Source organism: Microcaecilia unicolor, chromosome 3 (assembly GCF_901765095.1).
Source record: "Microcaecilia unicolor chromosome 3, aMicUni1.1, whole genome shotgun sequence".
In the NCBI taxonomy this organism is placed as follows: Eukaryota; Metazoa; Chordata; class Amphibia; order Gymnophiona; family Siphonopidae; genus Microcaecilia; species Microcaecilia unicolor.
Window position 1 is genome coordinate 417,646,978 of NC_044033.1, and position 22,688 is coordinate 417,669,665.

Genomic DNA, 22,688 nt, shown 5'->3' on the forward strand with positions numbered 1-22,688 from the left:
AGGGACTTATCCTTTTTTAAACCCAGATATGCTAACTGATGCTTCCACATTCTCCGACAACAAGTTCCAGGGCTTAACTATTTGTTAAGTGAAAAAAATATTTTCTTTTCTTTGATTTAAAAGTATTACCATTCAACTTCATGGAGTGTCCTCTAGTCTTTGTAATTTTTGAAAGAGTAAATAATTGATTATATTTACCTGTTCTAGTCCACTCAGTATTTTGTAGACCTCTATCATATCCACCCTCAACTATCTCTTCTCCAAGCTGAAGAGCCCTAATCTTTCCTTGTATGAGAAGAGTTCCATTCCCTTAATCATTTTGGTTGCCCTTCTTTAAAACTTTTCTAATTCCACTGTATCTTTTTTGAGATATGGTGACCCAAATTGCATTCAGTAATCAAGGTGAGTTCGCAACATGGAGCAATACAGAGGCATTATAATATTCTTTGTCTTATTTTCTATCCCCTTCCTAATTTCCTTTGTCTGAATCCTCGTTTACTCTGTCCCATTAAATCATGTTTGTCAATGTGTTCTGTAATTTTATTCTTTAAAATAGTTTCCACTATTTTGCCTGGCACTGATATCAGGATTACCGATCTGTAATTTCTAAGATCATCCCTGGAACTCTTTTTTTTAAAAATGGCATTATGGTAGCCACTCTCTGATCATGAAGTACTACAGATGATTTTCATGACAGGTTACCAGCCACTAATGGCAGATCAGAAGTTTCATGTTTGAGTTCTTTCAGTATCCTGGAGCGTATACCATTTGGTACAGGTGATTTATTACTCTTTAATTTGTTGATTTGGCTCAGCACATCTTTCAGGTTCACTGAGATTTGTTTCAGTTCCTCCCATATCATCACCCTTGAAAACCGTTTCTGGCACAGTAAGATCTCTTACATTCTCTTCAGGAAAGACAAAGAATTCATTATGTGTTTCCACTATGGCTATGTCCTTCCTGAATAGTTTACAATTGCCTTCCCAAATCATCTTTACCCCCTGGCTAAGGGCAGGTACTCATTTACCTACTGAAGGGAAGGGGAAATGGGACTTGATATAGCACCTTTCTGTGGTATTTTGTAACTACATTCAAAGCAGTTTACATATATACAGATACTTATTTTGTACCTGGGGTAATGGAGGGTTAAGTGAATTGCCCAGAGTCACAAGGAGCTGCAGTGGGAATCGAACCCAGTTCCTCAGGATCAGAGTCCGCTGCACTGACCACTAGACTACTCCTCCACTCCGGAGATAGATGGTTGATTTAGTTGGTCAGAGGCTGGCTACCTGACAGAAATCCCAGTGTGGGAATTAAACTCAGGTCATGGGCACAGTAGGCGAGTGACCATCCAACTGCACAATGAGGCCTCTTATCTAAGAATGGAAACCAAAATTGATTCTTTTTCCCTCCAAAGGAAATTTTAAATGTATAATCATGGACTTCGCTACTGTCCAGGTTGCTACTTGTGATTTCTTGATGGATTAAGAAGTGATGAAGGATTTATTTGTTGGGACTTGTTGATGCTGTAAGACCCTCCTCCCTTTCTGTTTTACCTTTTTTCCATCATTTTATTGTTTGAATGAAACATGTTTCACTAAAATGATATACAAAATCTTATAAATAAATAAATGTGTTGAATTAGGACAGAAAAACAATCTGGTATGGTGTTTACTCCAAACATTTGTAACAAATTCTAAAATAGGGTGCAAAAGTATAAAACATTTTGTTTAGACAAGACACATGTTTAATACATTCGTTATTTGTTGCAGTCAGATCTCTTAGACCAGAGACACATAAGAGTGTTTGACAAGTGACATTATATGAAACCTTGTCCTGGTACAGTAAATAGTAGTTCTTTTGTTAAATCAAGGACAGATTCATGTTTGTTCTTAAGTATAAGAACTCCCCCTCAAATCACAAGTCAGGAACCTTAGAATACAGTTAGGTTCAACACTTACTCTGATTCCCCAAATCAAAGCAACCTTCAAGAGCTGCTTCTACCATCTTTGACAACTACACTGCCTCTGTCCTTACATTGAGAAGGCAAATCTTGTCCCAGTTGTGCATGCCATGATAACATCAAGACTGGATTACTGTAATGCACTCTACACTGGTCTGATTACAAAAGGGTCTGCACCAGATCCAGTTGACTCAGAATGCTACGGAAAGACTAATAGAAGGTTGCAAGCGATGTGACCACATCACATCATTTTTGCAAAATCTTCACTGGCTACCGGTAATACATGGCTAAATGTAAAACTCATGTCTGATCTTCATGTCCCTTAAAGGAAATGGCCCCAAGCATTTGAAGAACAGGATCACCCTCTACTCACCTCCAAGGACACTAAAGGTCTTCCCAAGGAGTATCCCTAACCACACCCTTTCCAAATGACATTATACAATGTGATACCCGCAAGCGAGCCTTCTCCGGAGTAGCACCCACACTCTGGAATGCACTCCCTGAAAGGTTCTGCTTAACACAAGACTATCTCTATTTCAGGAAGCAGGTGAAAGCTTGGCTCTTCAACCAGGTCTTTAATGGAAGAAGTAGCTAACTGCTAGTCTCACACACACACACACACACACACACACACACGTGCACAAGGAGTGACACGGGCTGCACATACTGTAGCAGGACATGTTTATCCACTCCTACCCTAGCTGAAATAATATTTTTTTCCGAATATATTTTATTTTGGTAGCAAACCTGAAGTCCATTAATAAAATTAACTGCAACAAAACATTCAACAAAAGAATACTAAATAAGATAGGCAAAATATCAGTATCCATCTAGAAAATTCAAAGAAACGCCCCTACCCCACCCTTCCACCCACCCACTACCCCAGTGTCTTCTCGGTAGGGACTGCTAGACTAGCCGTTCAGGATTCTACTACGAGCCAGGGGGGTCAGTGTGTCCCAAAAAGGGGAGCAAAGCCGTAGGAAATGGTCTCCTTTGACAGATGACAAATCATAAATGCCCTTACATTCCAGAGTGCTCAGGGTGATCATGTAGGACCTCCAATGATGCGCTGTAGGTGGGTCAACATGAGCCAGTTACCAAAAATAGTCTTTTTCCTCATAAGAGATGCTTGCTTTAAGAAGTCTCTTATGCCAGTTGGAACAGGGCCCTGCAACTGAATCACCTCAAAAAGCAAACCAGGAATAGGTTTAGAAACATGACGGCAGATAAAGGCCAAATGGCCCATCCAGTCTGCCCATTCTCTGTAACCCCTTACTCTTCCTTTTCCTAAGGGAACCCATATGCTTATCCCACTCTTTCTTAAATTCTGACATAGTCCTCGACTCCACGACCTCCACCGGGAGGCCAGTCCATGCTTCCAACACCCTTTCCATGAAATAATACTTTTTTTAGATTTCTCCTAAGCCTATTCCCATAATCTGTTATTAAGATGGACATGGGGGAAGCCACTGCTTGTCCTGGGATTGGTAGCATGGAATGTTGCTTCTATTTGGGTTTCTGCCAGGTACATGTGATCTGGATTGACCATTGCTGGAAACAGGATACTGTGCTAGATTTACCATTGGTCTGACCCAGTATAGCTATTGCTATGTTCTTATGTGTAAGTTGGCATGCCTAAGTGTGCCATACAGTGTGCATAGCTGATAGTATTCTGTAAGTTGCACATGTTCCTGGGTGACATGCCCATGATTTTCCATGCTCTGCTCACATATTTTTATTTTATTTAACACATTTATACCCCACATTTTCCCATTAGTTGCAGGCTCAATGTGGCTTACACAGTAACATGGGTAGGCTACAGTTCAGTATAATGTCATTAAACAATGTCATAGTAAAAAAATGATGGGAAAACATTAGGGTCCATAAATTTTGTTGAACAGATAACATATACGCCTCCCCTGGGGGTCACGTGACGTCATGAGCTGAGCTAGCAGCGTGGTGCCTCAGCTCCAAGACCCTCATCCCGTAAACAGCCTAATTCACCAGGGAGAAGTCCTTCAAAATTCGCTGAGTTAATTAGTAACAGCGTATGGAAAAATACATCACGAAATCGCCAACAGCAATGACCCAGCGGCTGGCCAATAAAGGAAAAAACAAGGCGAGCAGCGCAGAGGGCAAGATGGCGGAGGTAGGCCTCGAAGCGGCGGTGCCGAGTTTCACGGAGCAGCAGCTCTCCCAGTTGACCGGCGCAATTACGAGCGCTTGGGCTCTGAAATGGACAGCGCTAAATGATAAATTAGATAATCTACAAATGGCAATGGACGGTCTGGGCACTCGAACAAGTGACTTAGAAACGCGAGTCTCCGCAATCGAAGACGATACACGCAGCTATGGACCCGATTTGCGAAATTTATAGCAACAGCTGAGAGAACAAGGGTTAAAAATCGAGGATTTGGAGAGCAGATCACGAAGGAACAATGTGCGCATTGTAGGGCTTACTGAACAATTGCTGGAGCGCAACCTAGAGCCATGGCTGGAGGCTTGGTTGACAAAGGAATTGGCCCTAACAGATTCGGCGGGGCCGTTGGTGATTGAGCGCGCACACCGCGTGGGAAGGAAGCTGGAGATAAATGCTAAGCCCAGGGTAGTAGTGGCAAAAATCTTAAACTACAAACATAAGCTTGAAATTTTCCAGGGCTTTAAGATACGGAGAGACTCATTGAAATATGGAGGACAGAATATACTGATTTTTCAGGATTACACCCAAGCAGTACAGGAGCAGAGAAGAAGATTCCATCCTATCTGTTCAAAGCTGGCAGCAAAAAAGATAAAGTTTGCTCTGCAATATCCCGCGAAACTACGGGTGCAAGTGCAAGATCGCTGGCAGACCTTTCAAACAGCAACAGAAGCGGAGAAAAAGCTTAATGAACACCACATGTTGGCAGAGTCCTGACTGTTAATAGGCCTCAATGGTGGAATTGAGAAAAGCTGTTTAATACCTGGTCTCTACTTGTTGCTGATGGAGAGCGGGGACTGGAGGGCGGCAAGGAGCACAGATACCAGCAGAGAGTTACAAAAAGAATCGGTTGGATTTGTTTGGAAAATTTTAGAGTTTTTGGGTTAACCACTGGTTTATATTAACTATTAGTTTTGATCTACTTTTAAGTTTCATAAGTGCGGAGCAGAACTTTATATTTAATCTGTTCAGGACTGGTGGATGAAGGGGAGGAAATTGCAACATCATGGCTGGCAAAATAATGAATGAAAAAATCAAGATAACTGGCAGCCCTCTTAAATGTTTGGGGCAGTAGAGAGTAAGCTTAATGTAAACAACATGCTGGTGGTGTGAAGCAATACATGTTCCTCTATGAGGGAACAGGAAAAAACTTCCCACCAACGGACTGGCCAGTTGCTGAAGAGATAAACTCGAGATTGGATGTTTGTAGAGTATATGATTATCATTAACAGTGCAATGCTAACGAGATGACATGTTCTAAATGGTTAAAATTGTTGACCGGGTTTACAAATGTATTGCACCTGTTGCTATGAAAGGGTTTAAGAAAATTTAATAACACTTAATAATATCTAAAGGTTATAGCATTGCAGGAGTTGAGAGGATGGTGTCTGCCCGCCCTGATGTAGGTTCTTAGGGTGCCGGGGAGAACGGGAGAAATGTTAAAAATGTTTCTTTTGGCAAATACATATCTGTGGGAGTTCATTTGCAGAATATAATCTGCATAACAAGTGAAATGGAGTAGATGGTGAGAGAAGGTGTGGATCACTAATTTGGCTCAAGAAGAAGGAGGTATATCACCTAAGAATAGTATTGGCTGGTTGGGTGCGGGATGGGGGGGAGGCGTTAATAGTGACTAAGATCTCGCAGAGGGATAGTAGGGGAACGAAGGGGAGTTTGGGTGGGATGCTTCGGGGTGGGACGGGAAGGGGGTTGGGAGGGATGTTTAGAAAATGTGCGCCAGACAGGAAGAATAAGATTGAATTTTATGCAAAAGCAAATTATTATGAAGTGTGTGCTAGTGAGGATTTTGAGATCTTACATGGGGGGGACCGGAGGCTGGGCTGGTTCTTCCTGGACATGATGTTAAGTAAATGGGGTTAATTATTATTACCTGTAGGAAACATGGTTAAGATAACTACGTGGAACGTGGGGGGTATTCACTCCCCCATAAAAAGATCTAAAATACTGCAGTATTTACAACGTATTAAGGCAGATATTGTGTTTCTGCAGGAAACGCATCTGTCGGAGAATGAACATGCTAAATTAGCAAAATGGTGGGTGGGGGAGTGTGTGGCTTCATCGGCAGTGGGCCGCAAAAGAGGAGTGGCCATTTTAATCAGAAAAGGGGTGGCAATGCAAATTAATAACATCGTGAAAGACCCAGAAGGACGCTTTATTTTCTGCCAGGCGACAATAAACAGACAGCAGTTACTCCTGGGAAGTATATATGCCCCAAACCAGCTTGACCTAAAATTTTATAAGAACTTAGTAGCGATTTTATCTAAAGTAGAATCTATACCTTTGGTGTTAGGGGGAGATTTTAATATGGCTTGGAATCCTCAGTTGGACAAATCTAATCCCCCGTCAGGGCAAGGGCCAATGAAGGGGAGGGGACTGCCAGATTTCTGTTCAATACTTTCCGTTAGAAAGGGAATATACGCATCAGTCTAAAGCGCATGAAACTCATTCCAGGATTGACTATTTGTTGGTCTCGCGAGAGAGTTTCTCGGATGTAATTGGAGCGGAGATTGGTCCCTGCATAATTTCAGATCATGCAGCGGTGTCGATGTCATGGAAAGTGGGGATTCAAGAGGGGAAGGGAAGAGGTTGGTCTTTTCCTAGTTATCTTTACAAAGATGAAAAATTCAGGGAGTTTCTTGTAAACAAGTGGAAGGACTATTCACACAATAATGAAGAGATGAAAGATAGGGTTACTTTATTCTGGGAGGCTGCAAAAGCGGTTTTGAGGGGGGACATAATAAGTTATGTTAGTCACCACAAGAAAGCCAGAGATAATGAAATTTTACGCTTGGAAAAACAATTATTTGGTTTACGAAAAAAATTTGGAGAACAACCTACTCACCAGATTAGACAAAACATTATAAATGTCCAGACTGCGTTGAATACTTTACTACAAGACAGGGCAGTTAAATCGCAGGCATATTATAAATTCCAACTTTATAAACATGGGAATAAGGGGGGCAAAATGCTGGCGAAGCTGATTAATTCCAAGAACATGTCCAGACATATACTAACCATTAGAGATGGAGGGGGTATACTGCGTCATGCAGATAAGGATATAAGAGATGTTTTTCAAAGGTTTTTCCAGCAATTATATAATCCAGGAGAGGAGAGTGGCCTTAGTGAAGCCCTTTATTTGGAAAATGTTTTGCTACCACACATAACGCAGGAAGAATGTAAGATTTTGAACGCTCCCATAAGTAGTGATGAGGTGAGCTGGGCCATAGGAAGTTGCAAGCTAGGTAAAGCTCCGGGCCCAGATGGCTTAAGGGCAGAATTTTACAAAATGTTGGGGGATTCCATAGTGCCATCTTTAACTGAGGCATTTAATTCTTGGGTGGAACACGGCCAACTACCAAAACACCTCAATTTAGCCCAGATAATAGTACTGCCTAAACCAAAAAGAGATCACACCCTGGTAACATCTTATAGGCCAATCTCGCTTCTTAACCAGGAAGTAAAGCTATTTGCAAAAATTTTGGCGAACCGGTTGGGACGAGTGCTTCCAGGCGTCATCCATGAGGCACAAGTGGACTTTGTTCAGGGGAGGTCGGTAACACGGAACCTTAGATGTATTTTAGCCTCCCTAGAACGTTTAGAGAACACAGGTGACCCATCCATTATGATCAGTTTTGATGCCGAAAAGGCATTTGATCGGGTGGAATGGCCTTTTTTGTTTTCTACCCTAGAAAAATATGGATTTCAGGGGTGGTTTATGAGGGCGATAGCAGTTCTATATGAAGCGCCACAGGCTAAGCTGTGGGTGAATGGGATGCACTCTGAAGTATTTAACGTTCAGCGGGGTACTCGGCAGGGTTGCCCGCTTTCACCCTTACTTTTTGTATTATATATGGATCCTATGATCCGCGATATTTACTCTTGTAGGACAATTAGTGGGGTGAAGTTTGGAGACCGAGAATTCAAAGTGGCAGCCTTTGCTGATGACCTGCTGGTGGTCCTTACCAACCCCCGGGAGTCACTGGGAGACTTGTTGGAAATATTTTCAGAATTTGGGGCATACTCAGGATTTAAAATTAATTATGACAAATCAGAAGCGTTGGCCATAACGGCAGAGACCCGTAGATCATGGGTGGGACAATTTCCACTGCGATGGGTGGAGAACTCCTTTCGTTATCTGGGTATATTACTGACTACAAGGACAGTGGATTTACATAGAACTAACATACAGTGGTTGTTAGAGAAAACAAAACAGCAGTTGGAAGCTTGGAAGGCGTTAACACTGTCACTGTCAGGTCGACTGTGCATGGTACGCATGGTTATTCTCCCTAGATGGCTATATGCCATGCAAACATTGCCAATAAGACTATTACAGAAAGATATACGACTGTTTTATCGTTTGGTGACGAGGTTTTGTTGGGCATATAATAAAAAGGCAAAGATCCGGTTGCCCTTACTTTTGGGGGGGTGGAAGCAAGGTGGTATGGGATTGCCTAATATTAAATTATATAACATAGCATGTAACCTGAGACTAGTACGTGATTGGATTTGTTTCTCTGAATACCATACACCCCTGGGCATAGAAAGGGAATTGTTTAAACCTTACCAACTGGTCTCGTTATTGCATGGGGATGGTGCATCATTGGCACAAATGGGAGGTAAATCTGTTCTTCTGGGACCTGTACGGGATGCATGGAGATTCTTGGGGAAACATCTGGGAGGGGATCCACAGGTGTCGGAACTCTTAACGATTAGAGGGAATCCTATGTTTGGACCCGGACAGGAAAATCCAGTATTTGTGCGGTGGGAAGCACAAGGCCTCAAGAACTTGGGAACAGTGGTAAGCCACACAGGAGAGCTTAGACTTTTAGACCATCTGATCCCTCAAGAGTCCATTCGGTGGGGTGACACCTTTGCACACTGTCAGTTGAAACACTATGTTCACTCTCTCAATAAGGCGGCACTTCAGTTTCGCTTGGGAGAGAGAATTTTAAACCTATTTGCCGAAGTCTCTAATGAGGCCCCCTCCATTTCCAATCTACAAAAGAAACTTTGGGCATTAGTGCCTGAAAAGGAGCTGGTTCAGCTTAAGAGACGTTGGGAGGTAGATGTAGGCCAAGATCTAACATCTTGGGATATTGCAGCGCATCTTAAGAATATTACACAATTAATTACTGGTGCAGGATATAGAGAGTGCGCATACAGAGTTATACACAGAGCATACTTCTCACAAGTCCAGCTATTCCGAGCAGGTGGAATAAAGACTCCCACTTGCTTGAAGTGCAACTTAGCTGATAACTCTTTATATCACGGGTTTTGGGGATGTCCGCTTATAAGATGCTTTTGGAAGAGGGTGGTGGCATTTCTTTCTCTCATGCTGCCGAAATGTGTACAGGGAACGCCTGCCCAGGTGGTGCTTGATTGTCCAGACACATTTAGAGGGCTTAGAGCGGGAGAAGCCTTGCTGTGTCGCAAGCTTTGCTTGATAGCAAGAAAGTGCATCTTGCAAAAATGGGCCTCACAGGACAAGCCAGAATACTGGCATTGGCGAAACCAAGTACATCAGGTAATTACTTGGGAAGCACAAGAGGCTAGAGGTTCTTATAAACGTAAGCTCCGATTCCTTGGGATCTGGAACCCCTACTTGGCCAAGATAACACAACGGGGAAGAAGTCTAATCCTTAATAAATTATGATTAATATTATACTTAAGACTGGTGCACGGTGGGGAAAACATTGTATGGGTATATAGGGAGGGAGGAGGGGGTAGGGGAAGGGAGGGGGATATATGAGTTCAAATATAATACAAGTAACTTATGTTGTCAGGGTGATATACCAGCAGAATATACTGTGTATATGTGGTTTTGGTGTTAGTGGTTTTGTACTTTGCTGTTAATAGGTATATACTCTGTATCACCAGATGGCTTTTTGTTTCTTGGCGGAGTCAAGTCATCAATAACAATCGTTGAAATATAGAAAGTTAAACATAGAACACAGTTAGGGAGGGGGGGAAGGGGATAAAAGTTATAAATATTTGATGGCTGTACATAATGCAGTATTTTTGAAGTGTTGCTCCATTGAGTTCTGTTGAATTGCACTGAAGCCGCTATGTTACGGTGGATTTGTACTTTTCGATTTGTCATCAATAAAAACCATTGAAACATAACATATACGCCTCCCCTTTGCATTTACACACTAAGAACCAGATAAGTAAATGGCGCCTGGTGCTATTTTATAAAGGATGCTCTGTGTTGAGCGTCTTTTACAGAATAGCTCTTAGCGCTGATTCCCATGCCCAAAGTTGGGCACCAGAACGTAGGCGTTCTGAAACCAGGTGTAATTCCTGCTGCTCATCTGCAGTATTGTATAACACTGCATGCAAATTTGCAGAACACCCCCGACCCACCTATGTTCCTGCCATGGCCACACCCCTTTATGAGTTGTGCTCTATGGGATTTGAGTGCGCAGTATTATAGAATAGCATGTAGCAAGATGTGTGTGCAAATCCAAATTGGTGCCAATTAACATCAATAATTCAAAGTGCCCAATTATTGACATTAATTGGGTCATTACCCAATTTAGCTGCATACACTTCTCAGGATCACACACAAATTTGGGCATGCAAATCTGAGCGCCCTTATAGAATCCAGGGATAAGCAATTTTGTTGGATACTGTATAGAATAGTGACTAGCACTTAATATGCATAAATGCCAATTATTACTGCCAATGATGTACATAAGTGTTATCATTCTATAACCTACATGCATATTTGGCATGAAACATTTAGACACCAGCTTATAGAATTACCCATTTTATGTGTAAGATGTTAGAAAAGTGGTGATTATTGTTGGGTGTTCACAATCTAACAGCCCGTGCATTTTTTTGTAGGGTCCAAATCTACAAATATCGTTGATGCAAAAAGTAAAAATATTTTTGACAATGAGCATGAGGAAGAAGAGAAGGAAAGTGAACCCTTGGATTTTTTCAAAGAAGATAATACTCCAGATATGGATCCTCGATTTAAGACATTGACAATCCCAGGACCCAAAAAAACAGAGGACCAGAAGGTGGAAGAGGAAGAAGAAGAAGAAGATTTGGATCCTCTTGGAATCATGAAGTAAGCCATTTTCAATCTAATACATTGTTTCATTAAGACAGAACAAATCAATATACTCAACTGAGCTGTTGACTTGCTGTTGTTATATAGCATTGCGATAGGTCCACATGCTTGGCTTCTCATTAGAGATTAATGATAACTAGAAGAGCCGCAATTCAGCTGGCTTCAGTGAAGAAATAGAGATTATTGGTATGCCTTCATTTGAAATTTTGTTTGTTTTGGTTTTATTTTATTTTAAGTAGAATTATATGGTAGCTGTGTTAGGCCACTTTTAAAGGTAATAAATAGAAATAAAACAGAAAACATAGAAAAGAAAATAAGATGATACCTTTTTATTGGACTAACTTAATACATTTTTTGATTAGCTTTCGATCAGATCAGAAATAAGTAAATGTTGATAAATAACAGTATATACGTGTGTGTGTATATATATATATCTATATATATCTATATATATATATATATAGATATATAGATATATAGATATATTTAGATAGATAGATATAGTTAGTAGATGGTATGGGTGGGCAGATTGGATAGGCCATATGGTCTTTATCTGCTTACATTTTTCTGTTTCTTTGATGATAGTAACATCTCTTTGATTAGAAAGATTTAGGAGTAGTTTTATATTTTTAAGTCTTGATACAATTTTTACATAACGCTTGAAGAAAAGTGGAGAAGTTAGAGTTTTCAGCTCCGAATTACCAGAGGAATCTCAATTGACTACTGATGAGAGTAGTTGGTCTTGTTTTGAACCTTCAACAGACTCTGAAGTTTGGTCTATTGTGAAAGCTCTTAGGCCAATTAACTCTTCAGGTGATGGTCATTGCCCAGTAGTGATTAAGGCTGCAGATGGAAAACTGGGAAGTATAATTTTGGCAGTGATAAATGTATTATTAGCTAAACTTAAAGTTCCAAATGCATTAAAAATTGCTAGTTAGACCTTTATTGGAACAGGTTTCTTTAAAGCCATCTATTTTGAATAATTTTAGACCTGTTTCTTCTTTGCCTATGAAGGCAAGAATTTTGGAGAAAGTAGTTTTAAAACAATTGGAAAGTTACATAGAAACAGCAAAAATGTAGGATCCGTATGAATATGGATTCCATAAGGCTCATAGCACAGAATCCTTGCTGATCTCCATTGAAAAAAAATGTGGAGAGGCATTTTTGATTTGACGTCTAAGTCTGATTTAGGACTTTTGCTTAAAACATCCAAAAATCGAGTGACGAACATAGCAATTTTCGAAACAGAAAAATGTCTATCTTTTTGTTTTGAAAATGGCCTCTTGGCTAGATGCTTTTGTGCTCTGTGTGTTTATCTTTTTGGCCGTTTAAAAAAAAAAATCCAAGTGAAAAAAGCACAAAAAGAAGCCATTGGGATGTAAGAGGAGCCAGCATTCGTAGTAGACTGGCCACACAGACATCCCATCAGAGCAGTGGTGCACTGCAGTGGACTTCACATAAAGCGTCCCAGATACATATCTTACCGTTGCTCCCTTATATTGTAGAGTGAGCCCTCCAAAACTCACTAAAAACCTACTGTACCCAACTGTACACCACTACTGTAACCCTTATGGCTACAGGTGTCACCTGTATGTAATTATAATAGATTTGTATTCGTTTTGGAGGACTCACACGCTCTACCACAAATGTACCAGTTAGAGTGGGATATGGACCTGGGTCCCCTTCTCTACAGTGCACTGCACCGACCATTATGCTACTCCAGGGACCTGTTTGCTGCTCTATTAGGACTGGTATGTATGATCTGTTGCATATCTTTGAGGGGATGAGAGGGGGTCAGTGACCACTGGGGAAGTAAGGGGGGGGGGTCATACCTTAATCCTGCCAGTGGCCATCTGGTCATTTAGGGCACCTTTTTGTGACTTAGTTGTGATTGAAACAGGTCTAGACTAAATCATCTAACTTTTAGCCCTGCATGTTTTTTCTTTGTTCTATTATGGCAGAAAAATATTCACGTTTTAGGAATACCCAAATCCCACCCCAACAAGCCCTCTTTAGATTTAGGCAAACTACATATGAACTACATAGAAAACCATCTTAAAAATGTTTTGAAAATAACGATTTGGATGTTTTGGTAAAAATTGCATCCATCTGCTGCTTTATGCCACTTTTTGGATATTTTTCTGTTTCAAAAATGAGCCCTAAAATCTACTTTATTATATTTTAATAAGCATTCACTTAAAAATGTAAGAAAAACACAGCACATAACTATGTCACTCTAGATTTCATAGTTAAGAATAGTTTCCACCTCCTCTCTGTTACCTTGGAAACAGGAAAAATAGATATATTCATATTTAAAAACAAGATATCCTTGTGCTTAAAAAACAATCACAAAAGCAATCACAGTAGTTGGTACTTGAAGCAGAAGTAACAATTAGAGTTCCAAGTTTAGCTATATGCAATCATCTGGGCTGTAGGAGAGAGCCACCAACCCCAAGCTATCCTGTGACAGTTGAGGTGCTTTCAACTCATTTTTCCAATTTGCACCTTCATCTTAGATTCTTGCCAGAGCAGGAATGGATTGTGCTTGAGAATACCTTTTAAATGCATGAGAAAGAGGGGACCATGGTTAAGCATGGAAAAGTAATCAGTATGAGTTTCATTCTGTTTTAGCATTCTTGAGTCCCAAGACTCACTCTGCTGTCTGCAATTAATATCTTCTTGTTTGTTCTCCACTTACTGTAACCCTCCAGATATTTTATGTATTTATTTGGATTTAGCTCACAACTTTCTCTGTAGTAGCATTTAGATGAGCTACATTCAGTTTCCATTGGTATTATTCTCTCTCTGTAGGGTTTACATTCTGAGTTTGTACCTGAGCCAATGGAGGGTTAAGTGACTTGCCCAAGATCACAAAGAGCAGCACTGGGATTTGAGCCACACTTCCCTGCTTGTCAGCCAAGTGCTCTAACCATAGAAACTTACAAAAATGTAGGCAGAAAAGACTATATGGCCTATCCAGTCTTCCTATCCATGCCATCTATTCTCCCTATCACTCTCTTAGAGATCCTTGTCCCAAACTCTTTTGAATTCAGATACTGTTTTCATCTCCACCACTTCCACTGGGAGGCCGTTGAATGAACTCAACACCCTTTTCGTGAAGAAGTATTTCCTCAGGTTACTTCCGAGTCTATCCCCTTTCACCTTCATCCTATGCCCCCTCATTCCAGAGCTTCCTTTGAATTGAAAGAGACTCATTTCCTGTGCATTTATGTCTCATAAATATTTAAGGGGGAAGTGGGATTCATCAGGTTGAAGTAAAAGTTTGCCTTTTATGCATCTTGATTTCCTACAGCTTTCAGCATGCAGTAGGATCCTGGTACTGCAGATTACTGAATTCTGCCTTAGAGGAATAACACTGCTTGTGAGCCACCTCACAAGCAGTGTTATTCCAGCAGTGGCCCAATGCTCCTGGTCCACTAGTTGAGGGTCCTCCCAGATTCCCCCGCCCCCCCCCAAACATTCAAGCACCTGAAAGGTTGGTGGTCCAGGGTGGGGTCTTCCAAGGTCCAGGGGGCTCTTCGGGCAGGAGTGATGCCTAGTCGCTCCTGCCTTGTCCAGCACCGCCTTCAAAATGACACCCCTAGGGGTAGCTTTGCATTACTACTTCTAGGGGTTATATTCCATATAAGGAAATATTTCTCTATATTCCAGTTAGAGTTGCAGGTTTAGCTATATGCAATCATCTGGGCTCTGCAAGAGTGACATCAACCTCAAAATATCCTGTGACAGTCGGGATGATTTCAGCTGATCTGTTCCAATGTGTATCTTCAACTTCAGATTGTAGATTCTTGCCCTAATGCCGCTTAATGATTCACTCCCCCCAAAAAATTTCTCTACCATATGTCCTTTCTCCCGCCTTTCTTCCAAAGTACACATACTGAAATCTGTAAGTTTGTCCCCATATGCTTTATTATGAAGACCACTGACCATTTTAGTAGCTGCCCTCTGGACCGACTCCATCCTTTTAATATATTTTCGAAGGTATGGTCTCAAGCATTATACACAATATTTTAAATGACGTCTCACCAGAATCTTATACAGGGGCATCATCACCCCCATTCCTTTCCCTATGCACTCAAGTATACTTCTTGCTTTTGCTGTTGTCTTTTCTACCTGTTTTGCCACCTTATCATCATCACATAAGATCACACCCAAGTCCCACTGCTCTTTCATGCACAAAAGTTCTTCACCCCCTAAACTCTACCATTCCCTCGGGTTTTTGCAGCCCAATTGCATGGCCCTGCATTTTTTAGCATTAAATCTAAGCTGCCAAATTCCAGACTGTTCTTCTAGCTTCGCTGAGTCCTTTCTCATGTTATTCACATCATCTGGGGAGTCTACCCTATTGGTATCATCCGCAAAGATGTAACCTTACTAGACAGCCCTTTAGCATATTGTTTACAAAAATGTTAAGAAGAACCAGCCCAAGAACTGAACCTTGCAGCACACCACATCCTTTTCCCCAGAATGAGCTCCATTTATCACTACCTTCTGTCGCCTTCCACTCAACCAGTTCCTAACTCAGTCAAGTCGCTCCTCTGGCACATCTTTAGCCAATTGAACCTCTAATCTGAAAATTTGTTGCATCATCATTTTCCTCCAACAACTAACATATTCTATGAAGTCTTCCTGCAACACTACCTCAGCGGTGTCCCCAAATAGAATGGGATCCTCTAGATGTTCAGTTCCCATATCTGTTTTATAATTCCCACATTGAGTAATTCCCTTATCCCTTATTTGTCCTATTTGTCTTGATTAGATTGTAAACTCTGTCGAGCAGGGACTATCTCTTACATGTTCAGTGTACAGCTCTGCATATGTCTAGTAACGCTATGATAAGTAGTAGTAGCAGTAGTTGTAGATGTTGTGAATTAAATTTACAATATTCCTCCCATTTCTACAAAAGATGTCTACTAAATCCCACATCATTGTACATGTAGGTAGGAAATCATCATCCCACCGTACTTCTGGAAAATATATTCCATTCCAAATCAGTACACATCATAGCATGATTAGAAAGCTCTGCTGGTCCAATTTCAACACCACTCGCTTGTGCCAGGCAGGGTGGCTTAGTAAGATATGGTCTATATGAGACATGGTATTATGTGCTCTGGTTAACTGTGTGTGTAATCTTGTGTGTATCTTTGTTCTTTCCCAAACCATGACACCCCTCTTAACCCATAGATCTATAAAGTTCAGGATCTATGACTTGATTAAAGTCATCCAAAAATAAAATGGGGAGTCTCATGTGTTGAGTGTAGCTATGAACCAGGGACATAAAGAAAGAATGATCATACTGATTAGGTGCATACCAACCCATTAACATTACATCCTTACCCTATAATCCTAAATGCACAGAAAGAAAATGCTTACTAGGATCCACAAATTTTCTCTTAATATTGTACTCTGATGCATTATGAAATAATAACACTATCCAGCTTATTTTTGAAAGAGAAAAACGCTATAGTGCGACCTAAATCGGGAGATAGACGTTTGTCTCGCAAAGCCGCCCAAATCGGTATAATCGAAAGCAGATTTTGGGCGTTTCCAACTGCACTCCGTCACGGGAACGAATAAAGTTGACGGGGGCGTGTCGGAGGCATGGTGGAGGCGGAACTGGGGCGTGGTTATCAGCCGAGGAGAGATGGGCGTCCTTAGCTGATAATCCAAAAAAAAAAAGGCGTTTTTACAGCGATTTTGGGTCACTTTTTTTGGACCCTTTTTTTTCACGAACAAGTCCCAAAAAAGTACTCCAGCTGCCCAGATGACCACTGGAGGGAATTGGGGATGACCTCCCCGGACTCCCCCAGTGGTCACTAACCCCCTCCCACCAAAAAAAACCCACTTTAAAAACTTTTTTCCCAGCCTGTATGCCAGCCTCAAATGCCGTACCCACCTCCATGACAGCAGAATGTCTTTGATCCTGTCACAGCCTTTCCCTGGGTCAGATGTGGCTCTCGGGTGCAGTACAGGGTCACATCAGCATTGCATTGTGGTGGGTGTAGGGTATTGGGCTCCGTGATTTCATTAGCTTGTGTTACAGTCTCACGATGTTGGTAGTTGGTAGGCTCTTCTCCCATGGTGCTTTTCCCCCTGCCAACTGGGTCAGAGTGTGCCCTGTTGTGTTTCCTGTTGTAGTCCATGCGGTAGTGGCCATTTTTGTAAGCCAGTTTTAGTTCCCTTTCCTGTGTTAGCCATGTTAGACAACTTAGTTCTTCCCTTGAATGTGGCTGAAAGAGGGCATTGTACAGCATTCTGCCAGCTCTGACCTACTGCTCATCTCAGTACCAGGGAGACTCGTTGCCAGTGGGGCACAACCTCTGATCTGCAGTTAACTATGAGTAAAGGCGGTTATTCCAATAAAGGACGTTTTCGGAGAGATTAGTCTTCAGGTGTCAACTGGTGTGCCAATGTTATATAGCAGCAACCAGTCCTAGAGGCCTGCGTGTATGCAGGTCCCTGGAGCACTTTTAGTGGGTACCGCAGTGCACTTCAGCCAGGTGGCCCCAGGCCCATCCTCCCCCACCTGTAACACTTGTGCTGGTAAATGGGAGGCCTCCAAAACCCACTGTACCCACATGTAGGTGCTCCCTTCACCCCTAAGAGGTATGGCAGTGTTGTACATTTGTGGGTAGTGGGTTTTGGGGGAGGGGGGTTGGGAGCTCAGCACCCGTGGTAAGGGAGCTATGCATGTGGGAGCTTTTTCTGAAGTCCACCGCACTGACCTAGGGTGCCCAGTTGGTGTACTGGCATATCAGGGGGGCCAGTGTACTACGAATCGTGGCCCCTCCCACGACCAAATGGCTCGGATTAGGATGTTTTTGAGCTGGGCGTTTTTAGTTTCCATTATCACTAAAAAAAAAAAACAAACGCCCAGCTCAAAAACGTCCATTTTTTCGAAAATTCGGTTCGGCCCGCCCCTTCACGGACCCGTTCTCGGAGATAAACGCCCATGGAGATAGGCGTTTCCATTCGATTATGCCCCTCTATGCCTCCTCTCTTCCATAGAGATGCTAACTGCTTCCTCCACCCAATCTCTTTTGAGTTTATTATGTTCCTCTTCTGTCAATCTAGTTTCATGAAGGCAAGCCATATCTGTGGTATGACACTTTAAAGTGCACAATAGTTTATAATGTTTCACAGGTGATGTTATGCCTGCCACATTCCATGTCAAAATATACACATATCTTTTAACCATACCCCCGCCCCTCCCCCCCCCCCCCCCCCCCCCCCCCCCCCCCCCCCCCCCGCAAAAATGGAAAAAACAGAAAACAAACTGTAAATTAACAATATGGCAAGGATCCCCAGCCTTTACCCCCAACCACTGAGAACAATAAAACAGACAGTGCCAGAGAACTGAAATCATATTCACTATCAAAACACCAAGAATCATTACTCGAATATCACTACCACTTTCTTCCCAAAACCTATGCATCAACTTACTCTTTAGTATTCATCCCAACCAATACAACTATCTTGCCCTCCAACCTCAAGGAACAACAAGCCCCCCCCCCCCCCCCGCCAGACCAATCCTCCAAATATAGTACAATTACCCCCTAATTCTATAAAATTTGCTAAAAATTGCGTGTGAAAATTTGGATATGTGCCCAATTTGCACACACAATTTAATTGAATAGCAAGCTAATTAGCGCCAATAATTGGTTTGTAAACAAGCAATTATTGACACTAATTACATTTAATTGGAATATATGTGTATAAATTTAAGGACAGGATCTGTGTCTAAATTTTATGTGTGGAGTAAAAAAGGAGGAATAGAAATGGGAGGGTCATGGGCAGAACCGGGGTTTTCCTAATATTAACATGCGTAGTTATAGAATAAGGGAAAATGAGTCTAATTTAGGCATGTACATTTGCACAACGTTTCATTTGGTGCAAATGGTCGCACCTAAAGTTAGGCGCGATTCCCTGGCGGGAGCACTATTTTATTAACTGTGCCTAACTTTAAGCGCAGCTTATAGTATAGCGCTTTTTTTTGTCTTTGATTATTTTGAATCCATATATAGAATTCACCTCTAAATGGCAAACACACCAGCATCTCCACCAAAATCATTGTGTCCCAGTCTCAAACAATAGGCAGGAACTTGTGGCTACACTCCACAAAACAAACTCTTTCACTAACATGCAAGGCAAATAACAAAACTCTTCAAACTCACGCAAAAAACAAACCCTGCAGTAACCACACTAGCTGTCTGCCATAATTCCCAGTGGTGTCACACAACAATCTTCCAACATTTATACCTAAACACACACACTTATGAATCCACTCACCTACAGAGAGTCATATCGTCAAAGTCACATTCAAATTCACTCATAAAAAAACAAGTGCATAGCATGAAAAAGTACTTCAGATATTAAATACATCAACGTGAAACAGTTCACTAAAGTCTATATCACTAGGCCTGAAGGAGAGCGTTCCATATTCAATCATGTCACCACAGATTGTGCCCATCCTAATATGCGAGCATCTGGCACCAGTGGAAATGAAACACCGTCTACTAAGAGTGACTGAGAAGCATACACAGTTAGTCCAAATGAAGCTGTAGAGAGTAAATGTCTTCACAATACTGGAACAAATCAACAAACTTAGAAATCCAAACAGTCCAAGCAGGACAAATGTGTAGAGTAATCCAACTGTTTCGTAGAAGCATCTACTCATCACGACTTGGTGTTCTCTTCCGCGGGAGCTGTTTTAAGAATTTAGTAGCTGCTTCCACACTATGATATGACATCCACATCCACACTTGGCTGCACTTTTAAAATTGCAGGATACTGCAGCAAGAAGCTAATCTGTCGTTTTACAAGTTCTGCACAAACGGGATGAAAACCCTTGCAGTTAGTGGCAAAGGGAGTGGCAAAGTCTTGAGATATATGCACCAGATTTCTCTCATATGTTAAGCCCTATTACTCTCTATAATTTCTTATAAGATCCACTTTTTGAGCATAATTAAGGAAATGCGCAATGACTAAGTGAGATCGATTGTCATTTTCAAGACGCTAGGGTTCCAGGCGGTGTGCAGTCATGTCTAGTGCAAGTGGAGGAGTAGCCTAATGGTTAGTGCAGTAGGTTTTGATCAAGGCTACCTGGATTTGATTCACACTACTGCTCCTTCTGACCTTGGGCAAGTCACTAAACCCCCCCATTGTCTCAGGGTCAGAGAAAAGTACCTGTATATTATGTGTACAGCACTGCATATGTCTAGTGGCAATATAGAAATGATTAGTAGTACTATATCCAACGATATGATATGGTCCAGCAAGATTTTTTTTTATTTTGTACTTTGGCCAGAATTGTTGATGTTGCAGATTAAAAATAATTTTAAATAAATAAATGCTTCCACTAACTGAGCTGATAAAAGACACCCACAAGATCCTGTTGTGCAATGGACTCCAGGCCCATGAAATGCAAATTATTGTACCTTGACCAATTTTCTAAATCATCGTTTCTACGATTGAGCCTCCACCAACGTCCTTAATACAGTCAGTTCTGCCACTGCTCCAGTAATATCTTCCTTCGTGGTAGCCACATGGAACTCCAGCTCGTTCATCTGGTTCGTGCAATCCCCAAGTGTCTGCTTCATAATATTGAGTTGATTAAAGATTTTATCACATTTTGACTCCAAGGTTTTGACCACCTCACCAACCCACGGAAAGAAATGCAGGCTCTGATGACTAATCTCTACCATCTTGTCTGCAGGTACAGTAGCTTGTTCCTTATCTTTTCACTGCTGTTTCAATGTCATATCCACTATGAATTTAGTCGCAAATTTGTCTATATATTAATTTATCCAATATCAATGTGAGTTTAACCATGAAAAAGGGAACCCATGAGGGCAGATCCAGCCAAGGTCCCCAGGAGCAAAGGAAGCCTCTGTTCCACTCTGCTCACAGGATCACACAACCCCATCATGTGTGTATTTTATAGTCTATACTTGTACTTGTGAATTCTGTCTATGCTCCACTTAAACTTCACCCCTGTACACTCGTACTGGCAAAGTATGTGCCTTCGTGTTAATATGTGTACTCTTATGCTAGTTGGAATTTTGTAATAGATCAATGTTGCATAACATGCAAAAATGACCTTATGAAATTACCCCTTGGTGTTACACTTAAGCCGTGACAACAGCCATTTCCTGCTTTAGGGTTTTAAACCTGTCTGAGGCATTCCCAGGTCCCTCTGATCCAGAAAGTGGAAGACCAAGCACAGGGTTTGAATTGGGAACCTTTTGCATGGTGGGGTACAGCACTTCCACTAAGCCAGCAGGCAGAAGTAAAGAAGTCCATTCTCATGAAAATAGGAAATCAAATGCATGTTTGCAGATGATGGTAGTAGCAGACAAAATTAAAGGTATCCTGGAATCACTAAAATAATGATCAAGAGCTTTAAGGCTGTGGACCAGTGCTAGAAAACTAAAATTATGCATCTGGGGCTTGAAAATGAATTAACCACTTATGGTAAGGATAAGAATTGAAAACTTACAAAGAGGAAAGAGGCCTTGAAGTAATTTATCTCAGATGACCTGGAGGTTACCAGTGAATGTGAGAAAGTAGTGGGAAAAGCTAATATGCTGGAGTGCATGAAGAGTGGTGAGTACAAAAGTATTTACATTCAGGGCTTCAGCTGTGCAAAACGTACATCAAGAAGAATGAGTGCTTTTCAGTCTTTTTTATTTTTTTCAGAGATCTCAAAAGAACTCCCTGCATGACTGACTTTCCAGCTCAGTTTATCTGCAGCAAGCTTTATCTCATACGTTCGACACTGAAAGTATTAAACATTAAACCCTTTCATACCTTTAGATGAAAATCGTCAACCTGCTAGTCTGAACTAACTAATCCATATAGTTATAGAGAATGGGCAGACTGGATGGGCCATTTAGCCTTTATCTGCCGTCATGTTTCTCTGTTTCTAAACCTATTCCTGGTTTGCTTTTTGAGGTGATTCAGTTGCAGGGCCCTGTCCCAACTGGCATAAGAGACTTCTTAAAGCAAACATCTCTTATGAGGAAAAAGACTATTTTTGGTAACTGGCTCATGTTGGACCCACCTACAGTGCAGCATTGGAGGTCCTACATGATCACCCTGAGCACTCTGGAATGTAAGGGCATTTATGATTTGTCATCTGTCAAAGGAGACCATTTCCTACGGCTTTGCTGCCCTTTTTGGGACACACTAACCCCCCTTGCTCGTAGTAGAATCCTGAACGGCTAGTCTAGCAGTCCCTACCAAGAAGACACTGGGGTAGTGGGTGGGTGGAAGGGTGGGGTAGGGGCGTTTCTTTGAATTTTCTAGATTGATACTGATATTTTGCCTATCTTAAGGATTGTTAGATGGCTGATAGGTGCTTAGGAGTTCACGTTCAATGTTAAATACTCTGTACTACATATGTTATG

At 41.5% G+C, this 22,688-nt stretch overlaps 1 protein-coding gene across 1 annotated transcript in view; it reads left to right on the top strand.

The window, feature by feature from the left end:
* The window catches only part of HS1BP3 (HCLS1 binding protein 3), a 149,157-nt gene that overhangs the window by 24,800 nt on the left and 101,669 nt on the right, over positions 1-22,688 (top strand). Inside the window, exon 4 of the mRNA XM_030195587.1 lies at positions 11,028-11,256. Within this exon, the coding sequence (XP_030051447.1) occupies positions 11,028-11,256 (229 nt within the window). The remainder of the gene's footprint in view (positions 1-11,027; positions 11,257-22,688) is intronic.